The sequence below is a fragment of the Gadus macrocephalus genome, chromosome 12, assembly GCF_031168955.1.
Source record: "Gadus macrocephalus chromosome 12, ASM3116895v1".
In the NCBI taxonomy this organism is placed as follows: domain Eukaryota; kingdom Metazoa; phylum Chordata; class Actinopteri; order Gadiformes; family Gadidae; genus Gadus; species Gadus macrocephalus.
Genome location: NC_082393.1, coordinates 7,026,228 through 7,044,130, shown reverse-complemented (window position 1 = coordinate 7,044,130; position 17,903 = coordinate 7,026,228). Strand labels below are relative to the sequence as shown.

The window sequence follows — 17,903 nt, the reverse complement described above, 5'->3', positions numbered from 1 at the left end:
TGTCCCTGTAAGAAATAATCAACACAGCCTTATATACGGAATGGTATATAAATCAACTCAACCCACATGTCTTCATGAAAGTGCTAATCTGCCAAATATACGATATAATTTAGTACTATAAATCAACTAAACCCACATGTCTTCATGCTAGTGCTAATCTGCCAAAATACACAACATCATTACTGTGCATATGAAATCAAACCAAAGCCCACAGCCAAATATTGTGCGTTGAAGAAGACAGCACCTCTGCGATGAAAAACAAAAAAAAGCCTGTCATTATTTGTCAGAAGTTAGTTCAATTAAAAGAACAATGAGGAAGCAGAAATTACAATCCCTATCTCCCTCTCTCACTCCCTCTTGCTCTCTTTTTATTCTATTATCTTACTCAAACCCATCACTCAGTCTATCTCTTTTTCTCTCACTCTCTCCCTCTGCCTCTCTCCTTTTGCCTCTCTCTTTTTCTCTCTCTCTCTCTCTCTCTCTCTCTCTCTCTCTCTCTCTCTCTCTCTCTCTCTCTCTCTCTCTCTCTCTCTCTTCCTTTATTCTATTATTTGCTATATCTTTCTGCGTCTCTGGTGTGCTGTACTGTACAGCATGCTGGTGGGAGTGTGGTGGTGGTTATGGATGATGGATAATTGGTTGGCAGAGCTGACCTTGTAGTTTTTCTTCATTATGATCTCCGGGGTCCAGACCAAAACTTAAAACACACACACACACACACACACACACACACACACACACACACACACACACACACACACACACACACACACACACACACACACACACACACACACACACACACACACACACACACACACACACACTTCACTGATATGCCAATACTCACTATGCCAATCTAACTCCTACCGGTTCTGTAACGACCTATCTCTGTATTCACTTTCTAACCCCTGCCTGCTCCTTAATGATTTTTCTCTGGATATAATGGAAGTCGTTTATGATGAAAATAATCTGTTAAATAACTGAATAGAATCCTATCTTCTGTGCACAAAGTCCCTCAGCTCTGAGTTTGCTTACAGTAAAAGTGAACACTCTAGATGGCAGCATAAAATGAACATGAGGATGACTCAGAAACCATGAGGAACCATTGCCTCAAAGACATATTATTCGGTGAGCTATGTGTGTGTGCAGTATAAAGTTGGAGTTGAAAAGTTTCTAGTGGGAACAGAACAACAAACTCAGGAGCGAGTTGTCCCCTTCAGCCTCGGACGAGAAGAGAAGGCGAAGGTTTAAGTAGTGGGTGGACTGACTTACTCACATATCGAACTCTGCCGATTAGCCTTATCCTAAGCGCCAAGCAGACCACACAGCCCGCGGAAACCCTGTTAAGGCCATGGTGCCGGTCAGCGTGAGGAGGAGTGGAAGAGTTAGCTATGGTAATAAAGGGCTAAGGGCTAGCACCCCAGGGATCCCGCACAAACTCCCACCACTGCGGCTCATGAGCGTAGCGTGTTCTTCTCGCATGCTCCGGGCTCCAATAGCCATCTCATTGATTTTCCAGTAATTCATTGTGATTTTCCTCACCACGGCCCTCCAAAGAAGAGGATATATTTGGCACGAAAGAGGCTGATTGAGTATTCCAAGGGTTTCTGGTCATCTGTCTGATCGGGAAATTTGATGATCTCGGGGTAATTAAAGCAGTAGCCTCCCGCAGCCGTTCATCTCTCTAAACACCAATCCCTCAATAATTCTTTTTTTTTTTAGCGTCTTTCCATCACACTTGCTCGCTCACGCTTGACAGGGGATGTCGGGGGTGGATTCTCCAATAATAAATCCACTCAAACAGTGGGAATGAATGAACTGAGAGAAAGAGTGGTAGAGAGGGGCGGCGGGAGCAAGGGGGAGACAGAGTGTGAGAAAGAGACTGCGAATGACAGGACAGAGATAGTCAAAGCAAGCAACAGTGCGGGAGAAATAGAGAGAGATCGAAAGAAGGAGAGGAATTTGGGGAGAACGAGAGAGACAGAGAGTGACGGAATGGCAGTGATGGAGACAGCAAAAGAAAACGAAAGAGGCATAGGAAACAGACAGAGCAAGAGAGACAAGCCATAGAGAGCAATAGAGACAGAGGTAGAGAGAAAGAGGCAGAAATAGGCAGTGAGACAAAGGCAATTATAGAACAAGAGAAAAGCATACAGAAAGAGTGAGGTAGACAGACACAGATAGAGAGAAAGAGAGAAAGGGAGGAAGAGAGAGCAAACTACCAGACTACTCTTTTCTCAAACTACCAGAAATTGTGGGTCATCCTTTATCTAAGTCAACCATTTTGTGAAGCAAGAGTGCATATGTTTGTTTAATCCCACTAGACGCAGCGGAACAGAGGCCATGTAACTGTGTGTGTGTGTGTGTGTGTGTGTGTGTGTGTGTGTGTGTGTGTGTGTGTGTGTGTGTGTGTGTGTGTGTGTGTGTGTGTGTGTGTGTGTGTGTGTGTGTGTGTGTGTGTGTGTGTGTGTGTGTGTGTGTGTGTGTGTGTGTGTGTTTGTGTGTGTGTGTGTGTGTGTGTATGTGTGTGTTTGTGTGTGTGTGCGTTTGTGTGTTTGTGTGTGTGTGCGTTTGTATGTGTGTGTGTGTGTGTGAGGTACTATAACCAAGAAGGACTAGAATAGATGCTCTCTATAGGATAAGATCCATAAAACCTTCTTTCAAACTACCGGTAATACACTGATGGCTGAGGCTACGAGATTGGAGATCCCTGTTGTTGTCCCTCTGTTCCCTCTGTGAAGTCAATTCAGTAGTGGTGGCTAGTAATAATAATTGATATTGGTTTTCATAGGCCATTGTTAATATAAACAATTAAATCTGATTGAGGTGATTAATGAAAACAAAAACGTGAACCAAAACAGACAAAAAAAAGATATATAATTAAACAGAACTCTATCAAATTATGGATAGTTTGTTTATGGAAAAGCATGACTGTGAGAGTTGTTGTATTTGCCTCAAGGTAGACTGGCTGAGCCTGCTAGCATGCTAACCATGTAGCGATACGTCTTGAAAAGATCCAGGTTATTTACAGGGTCCTACGCTACATGTAATTAATTCTCAACAACACACTTTCTTGTCTCTCTCCACTTTCCAGTCCATAATGATAAGATACACAAAGTAATAAAATGTAGACAAAAATAAAATGTTACAAAAAACATGTGAGGTCTTGTCAACCTGCACAGTCACAGATCCTCACAGTGACAGTGGTGTCAGAAATGTGACAAATAACCTGTGAGGGGAGGTGTTGCCTTGGTCCACAACACTCTAACCAAGAGGAGCTGAAGGGATTCAAACAACAACCCTCTGGTTAGAGGTGGACTGACACTTTGATGATATTCAAGCCGCTTTGACTTTCAACTGTTTTTACTTCTGTATTATTTTCTCTTCACTATATTTTTTAAATCAAATATTGGTCTAATGTTTGTGACCCTGCACATCTTAATCCTGTAAAAAAAAGGATTAGAATCCAAACCAGGGTGCTAGGTTATGCCTTACACTTAGATGATCTACTCTAGAATGTTCTGTCCTGTCAAGGTCACATGACTTAGAATGTAAGGCTTATTGGCCGGGGCGGAGCCAAGATGATAAGTTGGTTGGGTGATATGGATTGGTGGGATTCGTTGAAGTGAGTGTTGTTGTGAGATTGGAAATGGATTGAAGGAGAAACTAACATTTGGTGGACAGGCTTGTTTTAACCAAATGTCTTCTGCCTTCCTATGAATCTTTAGACTTTGAAGATATGTTGGTAGCCTGAGGTTCATGAGTAGGCCTTTCTGTCTGGGAGGAATGAGTAATCCATCAACCACACAAACCTTAGGCATGGTCTCAGGCCCAGTCGGCCCACCTATTCTCCTGGTAAGATCTATTTGGGTTGTTTTTCATTTTATTCTTGATGCAATACTTGCTATTTTGTTTGTATATTGTTGGCCTTTTGAAAGGGACATTTCTGAGCAAACAATTTTTAAGGAATTCTGCTTGTGCATTTCTCTCTTTTCTTCCCAGGTAAGTAGGAAGGAGACTTTCATAATTTAAAAGACACAATACCAATGTTCTGGCCACTCTTTCTGGCTGTGCAACTGTGAGACACAAACTAGCATAGCATAGCTTATCTGGCTGGGTGGCATGAGTGGGAGGGGTTTTAGGAGCGTCGATAGTACGGTTCTTGGAAACAAGGAGAACGGTAGAAAGGCCAGCCTTTTTTATTTGTAGAATATATCAGTTATAGGATGTAATTTTACTGATAACATTGAGCTAGTTGAAACTTTAACTTTAATGGAATGATTGTTCCATATTTTATTTCAGATTGTTCCATAGTTTCTAGAAAGTATAGTAGCATTAGCACAAACCACAAAAAAAACAATGTAATGTCCTCTAAGTTATTATAAGTAGAACATCTGGATAAACTATTATACAGAACATCTACTTCTAATCCTTGTTGATCATCTAGGCCATGAAAGATGAGCCCAGATATGAGGTCAGATGTGAGCCTGGACAGCCAGATGTGAGACGAGGGCTTTACAGTCCAGATGTGTGATGATGGCTTTACAGACCATGTTTGATGAGAGCTTTACAGTCCAGATGTGAGATGATGCCTTTACAGTCCAGATGTGAGATCAGGCCTTTGACTGTCCAGATGTGAGACGAGGTCTTCACAGTCCAGGTGTGAGATGATGGCATTAAAGTCTGGATGTGAGATCAGGGCTTTTCAGTCCAGATGTGAGGTGAGTAATTACAGTGAAGATGTGGGTGTGAGTGCGCTACCTTCATTGTTGGCAAACATCTGGGAGACGTTGGCGCAGGAGACGCGGACCACCTGGCCCACCGGAGCCCCCCGCCAGCACCTTATGTCATCCCACTTTGTCTGACACCCTGGAGCACCACGAAGAGACAGACAGGAAGATGGTCAGACAGGAAGGCTGCATGACAGGTTGACAAGGAGATAGACAGGCAGTGAGACAGGCAAGCAATGAAAGTCTATATATATGGCAGCATTCATACGGACGGTCAGTATAACACACAAGCAGACCACGAGTTTGGTCCTTAACCATATTGCATGCTTTGTGAACTACTGTAAACTACTACTTTGGTGAACAGGAAGACAGTGCAGTGATCTTAGCACTGTCTGCTTCCTATAATCTGTTAAAACTCTAGCAGCAGGGGGAGCCCAGGTGGTTCACTGCGTAGAGCGGGTACCATTAAGGTCCAGCGACCAGGGTTCGATTCTGGCCCGCTGTTGCATGTCTTCCCCGTTCTCTCCCATGCCTTCCTGTCTCTACAATACAAGGATAAAACCCTAAAAATAAGGTTAGAATAAACTCTAGCATCAGCTTCTGGATAACCAGCAATTGGAAGACCAAGAAAATCAGTGAAATAATCAATATGTTGGAGTACTCTTTGAAAGAGAGGGAGAGGAGGGGAGACGGGGCACCCAGAATAGAGATTACTTGTCTATTTTCCACTTCCACTTGTAAAATCCCCTTTCTGTTCTACATACATCCAACTTATCTTTCATTAAACACACACAGAGCCCATCATTAAAACACCTTCAGATGAAGAGATCTGTAGAGATAAAGGGGCACTTGATTCGCTGATGCTCTTGTCCCTCCAGTCGTACCGCAGTCTGTCCTTGGTAGAGAATCTCGCTCCCACTCTCTATCGCTCTCGCACCCTCTCTCGCCAGCCGAGCCAATCACAGCCCACGCCTCTCCAGATGATAAGGGGGGATGTGGGCGAACGAGCCTGCCAGCCATTGAGCGAGAGAGGGAGAGAGAGCCCCAAGGTCTCTCGCCGCTGCCTCAGCGCTCGGCACATCAAAGAGCCTTCAGCCCCACATCATTCCTAATGGAACACACCTTCTGGCCCACGATGTCCAGGGTCCCGGGACTGCCGGCGTGACGTTGCGGTAGCCCCTAACCCAGCCCCACAAATCCAGGAACCCCACAACCACCGAATGCCCCCCATGTAGTTTGAACTCTATTTTCGTCCCGTGCCCCAGATCTTGGAAGGTAATAACAAATATTCCTCTGCAGGTGGCGTTCTAATGATCCACAGTGATGATGATGGCCAATCACACTTCAAAAGCATGCCATTCTGAATGGGTTTAAAGCCGTTCATCGTCTGGGGCTATTGTTACGAGACGTTTTCAGGGGGGCAGGAAAGAGGGGGTTTGGAGGTGGCTGGTGTAATTGCCTTCAATATGCGGTAATGACATGCTCTCAGTCAGGCTGACTGCCAGCAGTCAGTGTTATTGTCAAAAGGAGCTGCTTTCTAGTTGGCTGTATGGATCCTTGGTAGGGAACACAGCGGGCTGAGTCAAGTCTGGCATCCCAGGAGCTGTCTGTAAGGAAGATGAGGTTATCTGGTCTCTAGGGTTGTGGTGGTGGTAAGAGTGATTGGGGGAGGGGACGCTGGTGGAGGCTTATGTAATGTTCTACAACAGGGAACATGAGGCAACAACACAAATGCAAACGCGCACGTGTGTCAAAAAACACACACACACACACACAAACAGACACACACACACACACACACACACGCACACACATGTGAGTTGCTGATGTACACACTTGTACATGCACTCACACACAGATTCACTCAGAGATTCAGACACACGGGTGCTTTCTGTTTACATAAAAGACACGCGCACGTGTGTCAATAAACACACACACACACACACACACACAGACACACACACACACACACACATGTGAGTTGCTGATGTACACACTTGTACATGCACTCACACACAGATTCACTCAAAGATTCAGACACACGGGTGCTTTCTGTTTACATAAAAGACACGCACACACACACACGCACGCACGCACGCACGCACGCACGCACGCACGCACGGACACACACACGCACACACACACACACAAACACACAAACACAAAGCCAGTTCTTTAGATCCAAAGTCCCTGCGGTGCCACTCAAAAACAGAACAAAACAATATTTCATTTTAAAGTATTCTGTTTACGTCTTTGAGGAGGCGTGCGACTTCTTGGACTGAACTGGGGCCGTCGTATCCGGCCTCTTCTTGATGATAAAAAAATAGAACAAAACAACATATAGAGCTTCTGTTCCCCTACGATCAGCTGCTCTAGTTTCAACTAGAGATGGTTTCTGCAGCACTCAAAATTTCTGTAGCTACTGAAATTTTGATTGGATGCCTTGATTAATCTCAGCATCCCTCGCTTTGGATGAAAGCATGTGCTTTGACTACATCACTAAATGCATCAGGAGCTGTAGTTGCTTAACGTCTCAACTCCATGACCCAACTCAGCTCCTCAGCGGGAGAGCAACATGGCTCACCATGTCCGACGCATATCGAATCTGATCCTGATAGGACGATCAACCCCCTTGTGTTTAACACATTCATCCTTGACTCACATGGGGGCTATAGCGAGCTGTGCCCCCCCCCCTGAGGGGGAAACTCGACCCAGATGGACCAATAGAACGCTTAATAGTGGAGTGTTTGATGTGTCCTATAGATCAATTAGACCGTCTGCCTCTGGATCTCCACTCTCCCCCGAGGGGGTATAGCTGGCAGAGACGGCGCTAACGTTGTTTGCCATATTGAGGCTAAATCGGTCTTGTGATATACGACGATATAACATAATCCCCCCCTCTGATTGGACGAAATTATGGTATGGGAGATGTAGAGAGAAAAGCAGTGTTGTCCAGAAGAAGGGGAGAGGATCAGAGGGCACAAAGATGAGGGTTTAACTTACGAATTGATTTATAATATAATAATCTTCTTATACATGTAGCCCTGTGCTATATTTTCCTTTAATTTTCTTTAAGTTAAAAGGTGTTAATAAATGTTTAATGATTTTGAATGCATTATGCAGAATGTTTTATTATCCTATGGCCTGTATTTTATTTTCATTTGAGTATGTACGTTTTGGTTGTTTTCTTAATGTGACCTTTAGGGGTGTAACGGTACACAACAGTCACGGTTCGGTACGTACCTCGGTTTTGAAGTCACGGTACGGTACAGGACGGTTCGGTTCATAGTTATGGTGAAAAAACGGATTGCTTGACAGAACGAACATAAGTTTAATTAGTAACGAATTAAACACAACAGTTTTAGCTGTCAGTATGAAACATACAAATAAAATGATGCAATTCTCCAATAACCTTAACATAAAATTAATGAAAAATCCAGTTTTAATGCTCAGTCTAGGCTCTTTAAGCTGGTATGTAAACAAAGAGTTTGTAACATATTCCTGCAGCTCTCTAAAGCTCTGAAGTTCTCATAAATATAATCAATCATTAAATAAAAGTGCAACTGCAGCCTTTAATTACAGCTTATGTATTTTATAATCTATTGGTGTTTTCATTGCCTCTCGTAGGTCAGAGGCAATGAAAACACCAATAGACCTGGTGATGGCATTTGCCCGTTCTGAATTCCCAGACAGGTGTAGGGGTTGATTAAATAGTGTAGGGAGCTGGGTTTGAACGATTTGAACAACTTTTTTTCATTTTGCAGCGGTGACAGTAACAGTAACACCTGGATGGTGCCGTCACGTTAAAATTGTACCGGGGGCGAAAATTTGTGCAAGTTCGATGTGTTCCCATTTGCATAGACGATCGCTGTTGAACAATGTCTGCACACAGCTTTCGACTTGTCCACTCGTCTTTCCCCATTGTGATAATTAACCTGGAATCCAAAGTTCTCCCACACTTGGGATTTAAATGACAGGGGGGCATCTTCAAGCTCCGGTTTTCTGTTGTCGCTCGCCATGCAGTTCGCTCTCAGTTCGCTAGTAGACATCAATCCACACACAGTCGCGATCGCGCTCTGCTACTGCTACTACGAGTTCGCGCACGTGCGAGCCGAGCCTAATAAGGCTAAACGGTCCGGGGGGAACTCCGACTTCAAGTTTTAAGTTCCGCACCGCAAAACAAGCCTTTACATTCGCCATATTAACGCTATGTACGCCACATTTACGGACCGCGGTACACCTCTGTAACCGCACCGAAGTGCCTGTACCGTGACGGTTCGGTTCAAATACGTGTACCGTTACACCCCTAGTGACCTTTGAACCGGAGGGTTAAAAGGTTGGAAGCTCGGCAGCTGAAGGGGTGTGAACCAGGAAGAGTACGGACGGCTAGTCCGAGCTCGTGATCCAATTATACCTACATGCGATTGATACTCTGTCTAGAAAATGGACTAGAGGTATACTGTTCCGGTTGTCGGATAGATAACCACCAGATCAGCGATCGGGGATGTGCTTCTGAGGTTTCTGGAGATGCTGAGCCTGCCTCCAGACGTGGACGCGGCAGAAGGCTGAGTGCGGTCGGTTTGGATAAAACTCCTGCGTGGACCAGTCGACCCGAGGACCGCGACTGTCTGATCGCTTCCACACGCACACACACACACCCCGCCAAGTGAGGTGAAAGGTACATTTGATTGTTTGTTTGTTTGCTCCTGTGAGTGAAGCGGCCGTTCTGTTTTTGGCCTCCACGTACCCAAGCGACGACACAGGCCTGCAACGTGGGGATAAATAGTTCGTGCCGGCATAGGACTGCATTTTGCTTTCAACATTTCCAAAATGCATGTGATTTCATGTGTGAATTGATTTACCTGTTTTCTTGTGTGAATTGATTTACCTGTGGGTCGATGCACTGAATGATTCTTGTTAACGTGTTAATTCAATGAAACCATCTTTCATAGTAACTTATGTGTGTTTTATTGTCATTACCATGCAGTGATTCCTATACATTGGGGGTTTAGTTCTACAAGACACTACAATACAACTAAACATAAAATCGGGTAGATCACCACATATAGCGTGTGGTCAGTTTAGTGTGAACTTGGGAGCGTCCCAATTAACTTTTGGGTTAATTAGAATATCATGTTCATAGCCATGGCATGGGGGCGCTACATACACAATTGGACTAAGATGATGAACACATTCACACATTATTTTTGCACACCAAAATAAAACGATTGTAAAATACTCAGCTTCCAGTCCATACACACAGACAAGAACCCTGACAGTTGAATAGGTCAGTATAATCGTTATGAAGGTGCATATATACAGTACGATTCCTTGGTTTACATCCAGAGATACAGACAGGGAGTTATTTGGAACCCACTGATAGAACACAGGAAAAACAAAGGGGGTTGTTTTAAATATTTAGCCGCATAAACATTGCTGTTGGCTTGCTCATTCCCTCACCCCCACCTCCATCTACCCACACTCCCAAACCCAAACCCCAACGGCCATTGAGCTCTGTAGAGCTACCGCTCCAAAAAAGGACAACTATAAGGTAGTGACTAAAGGTTGGCGCATAACTGCCCGAGGTCCACTTGAACGACGGCCTACTTGTAGTAGAGAACGAGTGAGGTAAAGGAACTCGGCACCTGGCAGACCCAAAAGGGCGGCTGTGGCTATGATGTTTTTAAAAAAGAATCATGAATTTGTCGACTCATGTTGTTTAGGAGCAGGTGTAGGGTGAGGTGTCTTATCCTAATGCCTACAGATAGACTTGGGATACTTGGGATCAAAATATTTCCTTTTAGATAATTGGCCACTATTTTTGACAATAGCAATCAAAAATATTTGATCATATATTAACTTATTTTCCGTAATGTTTTGAAGTAAAGGATATTAGTTGTGAGGTAAGGTCAGAGAAATGTATATTGACCCTTCAGAATATGACAGTGTACTATGTGAGGGATGTGAATGATGATGGATGATGGAAAGATAAGATGATCTGTTGTAGAGGCAAGTTAAAATCCATTTCCACTTTCATGATCTCTTGAACAATTATCCAAAAAGCAATCTCACTATCGTCTATCTATCTGTATCGGATGCGTTATATTGTCAGTGTTCATGGCGCTCAGGTCTTTATACTAACCTTAGCCCCAGAAGGCAATAACAAAAAGCCAATATAATCAAGGGGCCACATGGGGTATGAAAAACACGAGATAAATGCAGTCCGTTTACCGTTCACCAATCGAGCCCCCAATACCTCAGCTCAGTGTTTAAGTAGATTTGTCTTTCTTAAATTGCTTTTACACACCTTATTGTTCAAGATATATACTCAGCTTCTCCTTCCTCCCGATCAATGAAGGAGCCTCCTAAAGATGAAGCAGAGGACTTGAGGAACGTCTGTGTCCTTTCTAGTCTTTTGTCTGTTCTCTCTCTCCTTCTGCATGGATTCCTGCTTGAATCATTGAGTGAATATGATTCCTAATTATGCTAAAATGTGTCCTCTGGGCCCATCCTCGATATTCACAGGAGGCTTCATAACCAGCAATAATTTCTCAACCTCTAATGTAATCATTCTTCCACCCATTTGTCTGAAAGCATTCTGTTAGGGCCTGTGTGTCTGTGTGTGTTTGTGCATGTGTGTTTGAATTGTATTCTGTAAACTGTCAACCATATTGTGTTGATGTGTGCGCATATGGTTTGTTACGTGTGTGTCTGGGCTGTGAGGGCCAACAGCACCAGCTGTCATTGAACACAACAGATGGACTCGCACCTAAAGTCCTTCCCTCCCTCTGTTCATTCATCATCTCTTTATCAATCCATCGCTCATCTTTCCATTCATCCATCTCTCTGCCCATTATCCATCATCCTTTATCACATATCTCTCTATCCCTCCATCCCTCTATCAGTCCACCTTGGCATCCTCTCCATCTCTCTCTTACCTTCCTTACATCACCTCTACGTATATCCTTCCCGCCATTTGTTCACCCTTATGAATTTGTTAATTAGCTAATTCTTAATCTTTTATCGCATTCTCTCCATCTCGGCATCCCTCCATCGTTTCATTCATTCTTTCATCTCGTCCATTCCTCCATCTGTCCTCCCTGTCCTCTCAATCTCTCATCACTCCATCCCTCCTGGGTTCCGACTCACACATGGCCGCTCTAGATGTGAATCGAAGGTGTTTAACAGACGGTAATCAAGTCGAGTCTCCATCCCTTCTCTGGAAGGGGTTATGCCTGCCCAGGTGAGCCCAGCTCAGGTGCAGTGGAAGTGAGAGCATTTGTTTCAGCAGCCCCCTATGCCTGAATGGGCCCAGTGTCTTTTTCTCAGATGTCAGTGCCAGCCGGTAAACAATCATCTGGTTGAAGGTGGGTGTGGGATCTATGTGTTTAACAGGGTTTAACAGAGCATTGAATCGAGAGAAGAAGCTTCGCTGAAGAAAATGACCCTGTGTTTGTTCACCATGGTCTCAGCCGCAGGTGGTTTTTCAGGGAGACTGTGGCCCCTAATGCTTATCGTTTCAGGGCGCACTGATGCAGTGCTATTAGTTTACTTCTGTCTAAAACAGGTTCTTTCTTCCAAGTGGATGAAAACACCAGTCTCACATTGTGGTGTAGCCAGGGAAATGCATGGATATAGGCGACTGCCTAAAGTTGTCTGGACATTTTGCAAGAGAGAAGGCATGAAGTGAAACGGGGAAACACTGTTCAAGTGTGGATAAACAGTGTTCCGAAAACAAGTATTGATAGAAAATGTCCCGAAAAAAGTTTTTTCCAAGGCTAAAATGCCCACATGCCTAAAATGCCATTGCTTAGATATATGGCTTCAATGCATACATCTAGGTTGACTGAATGAAGGAAGACGGTGGAAACCCTGACTGAAGCCTATACATGTATGGACAGAGAGGCAGGATGAACACATGAACACACAAAGGCACTGTCACCTGATGCAGAGGTGCGGTTGCGTGCCTCCTGACGGCGAACCCAGATGCAGTTCTCCTTGGCCTTGACGAGCTGCACCACTAGGGCACAGTCTGGGTGGATGGCCTCCGCCTGGGGGAGGAGGAGGAGGAGGAGGAGGAGGAGGAGGAGAAGGAGGAGGAGGAGGAGAATCAGGAGGGGAGAATCATAGGGAGGAAGAGGAATATGGAGAAGGATCAGGAGAGAGAGGGGGAGGAGGAGGAGGCGATGGAGGAGGAGGAGGCGATGGAAGAGGAGAAGGTGGAGGAGGAGGAGGAGGAGGAGAAACAGGAGGGGAGAATCATAGGGAGGAAGAGGAATATGGAGGAGAAGGATCAGGAGAGAGAGGGGGAGGAGGAGGCGATGGAAGAGGAGAAGGTGGAGGAGGAGAAACAGGAGGGGAGAATCATAGGGAGGAAGAGAGATGTAGAGGAGAAGGATCCGGAGAGAAAGGGGGAGGAGGATGAGTAGAGGGATAGGGAGGAAGAGGTAGAGGAGGGTCACGAGGAAAAAGAGAAGGAGGAGGTTTAGGATTTAAACAACACATGAAAACACACTACACTACAGCACACTTTCATATAATTTATTCATTAGTCATTCTGACTTATACAATTTGACTAATGGGTTTCTATAATCCAATTTCTATAGTCAAATAGATTTATCCCTGAGATGGAATGCTAGACATATCTGATTGTGTGAGGGGGAGCATTTTCACACACTGGCTACCAAATGAGTCCCATCCCTGTCTCACGCGATTGAACCACTCAAAGCTGTGTACAAGGCAAGTAACGGCCATGTACTAGCATGTAACTGCCGTGTAACAGCCGTGAAGGGCTGGTTGGGGTCTTACAACATGGCCCACTCCTCGTCTCCTTGACTAATCTGTCATGTGTGTTCCTGCATGCCAAGGTTGATCTATCTCCATGCCCACACATGGACCTACTGTTCACCGTTGAGAACATCACTGTATCTCCTTCTCCAACTACCAGAAACCTCGGTGTGGTATTGGACAATCAGTTATGCTGCACCGCAAACATCACTGCGGTGGTTCACAACATCCGCAGAATCTGGCCCTTCCTCACAAGGGAAGCAGCTCAGCTTCTAGTCCAATCACTGGTCATCTCCTGCCTCGACTACTGCAACTCACTCCTGGCTGGACTTCCTGCGTCTGCAATTAAACCTTTGCAGCGCATCCAGAATGCGGCAGCGCGCCTCGTGTTCAACCTACCGAAGTTCTCCCATGTGACCCCCCTCTTCCAGGACCTCCACTGGCTCCCTGTATCAGCTCGCATCAAATTTAAGACGATGGTACTGGCATACAAGGCAGTCGATGGAACTGCCCCTGCCTACCTCCAAGCATTGCCAAAGCCACACACCCCAGCTCGATCCCTCCGCTCAACTACCTCAGCTGGACGTCTGGTACCGCCATCGCTAAGAGCTAGCAAAGCCATTTCAGCAAAGTCACAACTTTTCTCAGTTTTGGGACCTCAGTGGTGGAACGAGCTCCCTGCCGCTCTCAGGACCGCAGAGTGGCTCACTATCTTCCGAAAAAGACTCAAGACTCACCTGTTCAGAGTCCACCTCGACACTGCATAGCCAACCTCCCCCTTCTGGCCACCATTGTACACTGTATTGTGTTGTGTTGTATTGTATTGTATTATAGTACTTAACTGTGTAGTAACTGCAGTAGCTGGTATCATTGCTGTAACACAGGGAATTGGTTAGCCTAGCGATTGTTGTACTTGCACTTGGTTCTATGAACATCCTTTCTGTACCGACAGCGATATATTGATGCACTTCTTATGACAAATGTACTTATTGTAAGTTGCTTTGGATAAAAGCGTCTGCTAAATGCCCTAAATGTAAATGTAAATGTATCTCCAACTCTAATTTTTAACCTTCTGCAGCACTGAGACTCCATAGGCCTGCTGGGAGATATCGCTTAAGTAAAGGTGAATCAAAAAATGTGTTTTTTTCTGACTTCATTATACTATTTACTATTTAGAATAAATGCTTTCAACCAACAAGACTTTCTGTGATGTTTAATTTTATACAAGTCTTTATTGTCCTTCTCCAATGCACCTAGACCTTGGCTTGACTGAGGACAATTGGGTTCGAACACACAACTTTTCAGTTGGGAGTCAAACAACCCAACCACTGCACTATGCCTTACTATCCGTTAAACAGTAAAGGATTGAATTTACCATATATTAAGGACTTTGTTATGAATTATGAAAATGGCAAGAAGATAAAGGGACGTAAGAGTTTAATTTGAATACAAAACAGATGCCAATCTGTCTCTGACTCTCCCTCTTCTGGTATCAGCGACTCGGTCTAGTACCCCAGCTTAACCCTGTCGTCCAATAGCTCACCTTTGCATCTAGATGTCTGCTTAGTAGTGCCTCTAGAGAGCACAGATAAAGGCTCCTCTCGCTCTTTGGCTCGCTATGCCTCTCACTCTAGCCTGTCTCTCTCTTGCTCACTCTCTATATCTATAGATGTCTCTCTCTCTCTCTCTCTCTCTCTCTCTCTCTCTCTCTCTCTCTCTCTCTCTCTCTCTCCACCCTTCTCTCCCTCCCCCCTATCGCGGGTAATTTCCTGGCTCTCAGGAACCCTTTGTGTGCTTCAGGCTCCATCTCCTTCCCACTGATAAACTCTGAGCTGCTAAATCAAGTGGTGGTGAGGTGACGACCTCAACAACCACACAACCACAAACACATGTTTTGAATGGTTTTGTGTCAGACTTTAGGTGGGTATTTGTAGTGAAGAAAATCCGCAGCCGATAAGTCTGGATCATTGTGCGATTCCAGAAAATTGTTATACATGGGAATTCATAGATTTAACAGAGTGGGTTATTTGAGACTAGGTGAATTTAGGATACATAAGTATTCCCTTTTAATGGCGAATTTAGGATAATGAAGTCGATTTTTGGAACAAGGAGCCTATTCTCCAGTCTTTTCATGGTGTTCCAGACACAATTATGCTGCACAGGTGCAGCATAAATGTGTTTTTGGCATAAGTTGTCAGCCCTAACCGTTTTAGCCCTCGCAGGCTGGTCACGGTAATTACTAACGAAAGAGATCTCGCACAATCTGTTCTCTTGTCAACGGACACACAGGTACATGCTATCCCTCTGCCATACGGACACAGATTATACCAGCGGTAATTGGATTTTAAATTCAACCCGGGCCTGGACTCTGCTGTATGAACAGGCCATCAATAACCGGGAGATAACGCGGTGAAATGCACAGAAGAAAGGGTAAACGTCCGGGATGAGGTTTAATCCTGACACGAGTCAATAGGTGTCAATAGGGGATGGGTTGATGAATGCAGAGGCAGTGTGTTTTTGTGTGTGCGTGTGTGTGTGTGTGTGTGTGTGTGTGTGTGTTTTTTTGTGTGATTAGGGGGTCGATAATGGAAGCATTGTTGAACACGGCTAATACAGAGGATAAGGACAACACACGGGCATCAGATGCCTTGATGGGAGGAGAAGGAGGAGGGTTTAAGAAGAAAATGGAGCTGATGATACCAGCTCCAAGTCAGCTCCAGCTCCAAGTCTTTGATGAGTAAATATAAATAACTAATAAATACTATTAATGACACTCATGCCTTCCTCATCTAGCCAAATTCTCAGAAATAACCTGGAAACTCAACATTATGTAGAATAATGACGGTCAGTGCATAGCCTACCTCTGTTTCAAAAATGTCAATTGCATTGACAATTCAAAAATAACCCTGAGTGACGTCAACACTTAAGAAACACAGGGAGGAGGAATAGAATGATAGCAAATACACTGCTTTATTTTTTACAACTTTATTTGGAATTATAACCCTTTACCTATAGCCTAGCCTTCAGAAGAAAAAAACACCATAAGCGTGCTATGTGTGCTCGCAAATAAAATGCATATAACACTTAACCAATTTCCTGAATAACAAAATATGAAAAATTGTTGTATATTGAATTATGCCAGAATCAAATGATATAGGTTGCTTTATATGGTGAGAGACTCACCTTCTCCAACATCGCCAACCACTGGAGCCAGAGACAGAAGTGGAACAGAGCGGATATCCACTTCGGCGCAGAACTTCTCCAGATGGGCATCGTGTTCTCCTTGGGCCGTGGGAATATCAAATCCGTCGAGGAATGAAATAGCCCCAAAAATAAACTCTATTTTGTTCAGCTCCGAGAGCTCAATTGATTAATTGAAGCGAAACAGGGCATTGATTCTCGCCAAGACGAAGTGCACCATTCTAGCGGCAAGCAAGTGTCCCAACTACACGCACGTCATGGGGAGAGAGACGGGACTCGACCCAACCAAGGTGCGATGCGATGAGGGGGGCGCGAGAGTTTAAGGGGGACAAAAAGCTGCAGACCCTATCGAGATTCAATTATCATTAACAGGACGGGAGTACAGTTTCAAAGCTTTGTGCAAGTCTGTCCTAGACGACGTATGGTCACGACTAGTAGGCGACTGGGCGTGCGGTCTTAAATAAGGTAGGCTATGACACGTGCGTTGCTGCGCATAGTCTCAAAGCCACATGGAATAACAGTGAAGAAGATATACTTTAATTATTAATCCCCGTGGGCGAATTCGTCGTGACATCCTTTGCGTCAAATATTCCACCGTTTTTTGGTGAATATGTCTTTTTGGTGTTATCTGCTGATGTCTCGGTAGACAAATAGGCTTACAAGTGGCGACATCCGAATGTAGGATGCACTCAAATATTTCATATCATCAAAAGAAGGAGCTTTGATATGTAGATCTCTAATCCAAACACATATTCGTTTTAATCAGCTAAGTAATTATTTTACTTGAGCATCTCCCCCCACCCAATCATATCGGGATACATTTTCTTACTTCTGCAGAATGTTTGTCACGCTGTCAAAACACTTCATGGACATATGCTGCAAAAAATCTAATTGTTAAATTTTGGCTCAGAAGTTGAAATGGCAAATGTCTGGTAAGGTTGATATTTGCATTTCAGAGGTCAACCAGGCATACACACACACACACACACACACACACACACACACACACACACACACACACACACACACACACACACACACACATATATACAATGATTATATTTTGTAATCAGACTCCCAGGGCAGGCGAGTCAATGTGGACCGGGCTGTACCTCTAAACCATGCAGGATAAAGAGAAGAAGAAGGCAGGCTAGGAGTATGTGGGGACACACTAGGTGTCAC

At 44.5% G+C, this 17,903-nt stretch overlaps 1 protein-coding gene across 1 annotated transcript in view; it reads right to left on the bottom strand.

Annotated features, from left to right (window-relative positions):
* ghrhrb (growth hormone releasing hormone receptor b) overlaps nt 1-17,223 on the bottom strand; it is a 28,850-nt gene extending 11,627 nt beyond the window's left edge. Inside the window, exons 1-3 of the mRNA XM_060066364.1 lie at nt 16,704-17,223; nt 12,676-12,784; nt 4,765-4,872 (exon numbers count right to left, since the gene is read on the bottom strand). Of these exons, the coding sequence (XP_059922347.1) occupies nt 4,765-4,872; nt 12,676-12,784; nt 16,704-16,793 (307 nt within the window). The 5' untranslated portion in view covers nt 16,794-17,223. The remainder of the gene's footprint in view (nt 1-4,764; nt 4,873-12,675; nt 12,785-16,703) is intronic.
* Between the last annotated feature and the right edge of the window lie 680 nt (nt 17,224-17,903).